Source organism: Trachurus trachurus, assembly GCF_905171665.1.
Source record: "Trachurus trachurus genome assembly, chromosome: 4".
NCBI classification, from domain to species: Eukaryota; Metazoa; Chordata; class Actinopteri; order Carangiformes; family Carangidae; genus Trachurus; species Trachurus trachurus.
In genome coordinates, this window is record NC_139898.1 from 16,741,334 (window position 1) to 16,747,333 (window position 6,000).

At 39.6% G+C, this 6,000-nt stretch overlaps 1 protein-coding gene across 6 annotated transcripts in view; it reads right to left on the reverse strand.

Moving 5' to 3' along the window:
- Positions 1-4,904, reverse strand: part of osbpl9 (oxysterol binding protein-like 9) — a 30,986-nt gene extending 26,082 nt beyond the window's left edge. For all 6 annotated transcript variants that reach the window (XR_014595331.1, XM_083970259.1, XM_083970255.1 and 3 more), the window contains exons 1-2: positions 4,772-4,904; positions 2,748-2,798 (exon numbers count right to left, since the gene is read on the reverse strand). Coding sequence is in view for 5 of the 6 variants with exons in the window: in XM_083970259.1 (XP_083826385.1) it covers positions 2,748-2,798; positions 4,772-4,882 (162 nt within the window). In the remaining variant the exon portion in view is untranslated. The remainder of the gene's footprint in view (positions 1-2,747; positions 2,799-4,771) is intronic.
- Between the last annotated feature and the right edge of the window lie 1,096 nt (positions 4,905-6,000).

A 6,000-nucleotide genomic window follows, 5' to 3' on the forward strand; every position in this document is an offset into this window, starting at 1 on the left:
TGCTGGCTAGCTAGGGCATTAGCTCCTAGCAACACAGACAGGGCGTGTGACTCAGAGCTTCCTCGTACACCAAAAGCTGCAAATAATAACAAAAAGTAACAACTACAGAAGGGGTGGATTAAATGATAAAAACAGCTGCAAAATACTTGGCAGTCCGGTGAAATGGCTCTGCATAAAAACCTCTCAATCAGATTATGTAAGAACTTTTTTGGGGGGGAGGTTTTATGACAGACAGCTGCACTACATGACGACAACAAAAAGAAGCAAGGCGTGGTGTCTTCCACTTTACAACTCCACAGAGCATAGCCGGTTACTTCCAAAATCCCAAATGAATACCAAGAAAAGGTCATACATGGACAGCATCTTGTGATTCGTTGTAGAAATGAGGCTCAACATATTAGTGACACAAAATCTAATTGGGCTACCAGCAGAAATGGCCCTGTAACTGTTGTTTTTTTGTAGTATGATAGTGCTTTGCTTTAGGTATGACAAGCACACATTATAATAAATTATCACTGTGATTTCTGTTGATGATGACATAAACTCTTAAATTCCTATGCATTTTTCAACAGGTACAACAAGCTTTAAAATCAACATGTGTCTGATTGAAGACTATAAAGAAGTGTCGCTAAAAACTGACACAATGGTAACGATTCATTGAAGGGCTTTTGTAGTGGAACGTACATTTTCTCCAAATTGTTTTAGACATGTGAGAATGTGCAAAAGTGAATTATTTGACTCCATGAAAAAAAAAACTGTTCCCTCGTGGCACTTGAAAATAATCCAATAACAACCAGCATAAGACTACAGTAGAGTTTATGGCTCTACTGGTGCAGTGGGACCGCAGACAGAGCCTCTGGGAGAAGTTTGTGAGAAATCTTAAATGACACAGTCAGGTCAGGGTTTATGATGCAGGGATCAAAAAATCAAGCAAATTGAAGACAGACAATGGTTATCTAATTCTTTCAAAAGGGATAACAACAGGGGCGTCGCGTGGCGTAGTGGTTAGAGCGGGCGCCCCATGTATAGAGGCACAGTCCTCGCTGCGGTCGGCCCCGGTTCGAGTCCCGCGTCGGCCGCCATTTGCTGCATGTCGTCCCCCCTCTCTCTGCCTCCCCGTTTCCTGTCTGTCTCAACTGTACTATCCATAAAGGCATAAATGCCCAAAAAATATACTTAAAAAAAAAAAAGGGATAACAACTTCAGTTTCATTTTTTAGAATTAAACAATATAGAAATTTTCCTCAGTAAAGTGTCTTTTTTCTTCCTTTAATCTGTGTGAACGATCCACATTAAACGTAGAGAGTCCAAGAAGTAACTGTTTACAGTCACTGCCAGTAATATGATTCAATAGATACTGCTTCACTTTTCAGCTTCATGATGCATATCAGGCATTTATTGTACGGCAGTTAACTGTGTGTCACGTTGATCTAACCCTGGAAACCTCTGACCCATGACTACATGTCCAGAAATAATGTTGGATCCTCTTTTCAGGTACTTTCAGAAGATACTTCCTCCCTTTAAGGAGATCAAGGTGCTCAACATTGTCTTATACAGATGCAGCTTTCACATCTGCTTCTGTTGAAAGTCACGAAAAACGGTTTGCCCTTGATTTCATAACTGAGATTTCATTCAAAAACAAGAAGCAGAGACAACAAGTATGTGACAAACACTTGACTGCAGGCTAACTACTTCAGCCTTCATTGCCCACAAATGCTCAGACTTGACTACAATCACGCCATTCACATCGCCATGCTACGCTCTCTGATAACATCAGGTTAAGAAATTAAGTAATTACACAGGGCAGGTCAGACAATACATTTGTTATGATTTTTGCACATTGCTGTGAGATATGCAGAATGATCCTACTTAATCCAAGACTAGAGAGGAGCAGGAGCAACAGGAGCAGAGTTAACCGCAGCAACACACTGACTCACCTCACAACTGCATCGAAAAGGAAAGAAAAACGCATGATCTTCTGGGTGTTTTTATCGTCAGTTAACTGAGGCCAATGTATGTAATCCTACCCTTTAGATACGGCCCTTGTGGATAAATGTAACGGGAGCTTTTTCCTTCATAATGCTGGACCAGTCCCTTGAAAACCTAATTGCATTAAAAACTGTCCCTCCTCTCCCTAGCTCATGAAACTAATTTCTGTAAGCGACTGCTGCCATCTAGTGGATATAACTTCAGTACTGAAAAAAACATGGAAGAACAAATGCCTTCATTGGGAACAGTATGATGAGACATTTTTAGCATATGTTTATTCACTTATTATCTTTTGTGCAAAAGATACATATTTTGCGTCTTCTTACACAACATCGCCTGTGGTCTGATCACATGAGGCAGAGCCATCACAAACTAAACAAGATCAAACCAGTGCGGCAATAGGGGTGTGTGAATATGAGGGCAACAAACCTGTTAAACTAGGTCACCTAGTTTACAGTTATTTTCTTTCTCAACACAGGGCATTCAGTCACTTTGGTAAATCAGAAGACAGTTGTGCTGGCCCGGTGTCGAGTACAAAAGCCTACTTATGGTTCAGAAGGATTGCATTGATAAAGTAAATCTTATCAAAAAGTTAGATGTGGCTCGTGTGTTGACTGCACCCAGGAAAACCATGACAAGAGGGAGTTCATCCAAATACCTGGTGACACAGGCAAGCAGCTCAGTCAAGTGTGGAGGGAGGGCATGCTTTTCATTTATCAAAGTCAGCTTTCAGGACGGCTTTGATGCTGAAAGTCTTACCCTGAGTCGCACACAGCCTCTTCTGGATCCTCGCATCATCTTATCCTTTGACTGTAAAACAAGAGCAGACCATTTAAGAAATAAATACAGGCAGAATACAGAATGCTGTAAAAGACAGTGGACACAAATATGTGAGTGATGTGGTGCACGATGATATTATTGTATGTCTTTTTCACTGAGGATATTTTGAAAAGAACAACAACAAAAAATGTAGTATTACAAATAAAATCAATGATGGTCGATTTCCCATTTAACTGCTTCGGTTTCGTGCTCCTAGTACAGTGCATGCGCTTTACTACCACCTGGTTTACTAGGATACATTTAAATAGAACAGAGCCATCTTTAATGTTGTAAGCAGCACCTGTGCTTCTTCCATTAAATGTCTGGCATGACAAAGGATCAAACAGGTACCATGCACATCTGCCGCTTGTAGCTGTTTTTGTTAGGTTAGGACCAATTAACACAATTCAGGAGTTGTGTAATAGACCCTCTCCATGTTATGCACAAGGCTAAAAGTCCAATAATAGTCAGGCTGTCATCTGTGGTAACACTAGTAATCAATGAATATTGAGTAATTTCATCTCACTGCGTGTCACAAGTCCCTGTTGATAGAGTCAAGAGAAGACACTTCCCCTTAACTTGTATTGTTGTTTTTGAGTTTTTAAACATTAGCCTAGGCTATATTATAAAGTAATGGTTGAAACCTTGAGCGAGAAATCACACACGGGATGAAAGGCAAACTATACCACTGAGATTACACAACCTGAACTAACTCCGATTAAAATTACAATTAAATTTACTCTTACTACATTATGAAATTGTAATGTTAGATTTTGTCATATTAAACCAACTTGTTTGAAGGGCTACAATGTTCAGTTATCTATTATTGTCAATGAATCTGCTGATTATTTTTGCCATTGATTATATTGTCTATAAAATGGCAGATCCCCAAGTCCCAGAGCAGAACATGAAATTTCAATTGCTTGATTTGTCTGACTTATAGCCTACTCCCAAACTCTCAGATATCTGGTTAGACATGTTACACTAGTTATAACAGGCCTATATGTTCTCTCAACTTTTGACATATGCAAGTGTGTCTGCTGATAACATTCAGAGAGAGCAAAAGCAGCAAATCTTCACATTTGAAAAGCTGAAGCACATGCTCATCATTGGAATGATGAATCGATTATCAATAAAATACTTTCTGTCAATCCACTTATCAACGCATAGTTTCAGCTCTAATCAGACACTGTGTTTAACTGCTGCTGGAGTCCGATTTGTTCTGCTTTGCCTTGATCATTTACATGCATTTGGTCTGAAATGTACAGTAACTGTTGCGTTACTCTCAGTCAGGGCTGAGGGCTCAGTTTAGACTTACTGAAGAAGTACTACTGACTGCTGCACAAATAAGGATTAAGGCTAAATTAATGCTCTGACGACACAGTCAACTTACGTTTACTGACTTTAGCTTTGCTCCGGACACATTACTAATCACAGCAGCATTACAATGTGAGTGAACCAAATATACAACAAGCAACCCACAGCCACTGTCTGCCTGTCTCCTCCCGCGGTGGCTTGTTAGCCACTTGGGCGAGTAAACCAGCCAGAGTCCAGCTGACCAGCTCTTGTTTTACTGCCGGAGACAAAATGTCACCTCGCCGACATAAAAGACAATGTCTCTGGTTGGCCCAATGCTGTTAGCTATTCACTGTAATGTTTTAGCGTGTTTGTCTATTTCTGCTTCTCTCTCTCTCTCTTTTAGCTTTGGGAAGCTAGCTGCATTTAGCGGAAGTGTGGATAAAACGGAGGGACTCCATTGGTCGGTCGGTGCAGGGCGACCGTTGCTACTGGTCAGTGTTCGGATCTGTCACCAGGGAGACTCGCCTCTTTCTTTACGCCAGTTCAGACTCCCAACTCCTGACAAACACAAGGCCTTTCTCCCACTCGGGTTTGACAACCAGCGGTAACTTAAACCTACTGAGCAGACCCGTTTCAGCGATTAAAAACCGTGTTGTTGAACGTACCGTGTAGTATGACAGCAAGCCGGCATTGTAGTCCAGAACAAACCAGCGATACTGCCAACCTTTCATGACGTTAGTCCACTTGCTTAGCGGCCCCTCCATGATGGACGCCATCTTTACAATAGGCTACGGTCGGGGAGGAGTCGGAAATGGTGTGGGCAGGCGTCAGGGCTGGGATGCTGCTGATGATGAAGAGGATGGTGGTGATGGCAACGCGCCCCATTATCATCACCCCCCCTGTATGTACTCGGTGATGGAGGATTATCCAGATTCTTTACTTTAGTAAAAGTAGCATTACCCTTTTAAAATACAAATTAAGTTGCTTTGTTCAAAAATGTTGAAATAAAAATATTTAGAAGCAGCAGCAATGCACCTGTGGTGTCAAACAATATAATTGGATGCATGAATAAGTAATCAGAAATGTAATGTATTTTGACCAGACTGGGTGTATGAATAATGCATACTATTTTATTACTAATACAACTTTTGTATTTGAACTCTTAATCTGAAAAAGTAGGCGCAATTCGACCACAGCTATGAATAAAATTATAAAAAAGAAGAAAAAACAAAAATAAAATATGTATAGCAATAATAATTATGTTACAAGACAATAATGATAATGTTTCGCTATTATTCCATGATTCCATCACTTCACCACAACTACATTTATTGGATGAAATGTTGAAACTATTCACCCATTTCTGCCAGAGGATGTTTCCTGAAAAAAAGAAATCAGTCTTGCTCAGCATGGATACACTGTATTTCAGAGAGAGGTATTATTGTCTCTATGGTGGATGTTGACTAGAATTTAAGTTAGAAGCTATATTTTAAAAAGGTTTTTTATTTATTATTAAGATTGTCAATTATATTACAAATCACTTCGCCAGTTGAAATTTTCATTTTAACTATATTTGAAGATAGCTCTCACTGCTGTGACTGATTTAAAGATAGCTCTCACTGCTCCTTCCACATAACCATTGGACCCTGCAAAGTGTCTGTGATGCTGATCAGGCTAATGTAATACTAATTTCAATCCCAAATATCTTTTCTAAAATTGATAAAACTATGTAAAGCAGCTGACCAACCAACAGCAAACTGTATTCATCAATATCTTTATTATTTACAATAGGCTTAACACTGATAAGCAGAACTTCACAGTAATATAACGTGAGCTTTTAAATAAAATTAAAAAAGAAACAAAAACAAAAACACAAAATATATATTTTGTACAA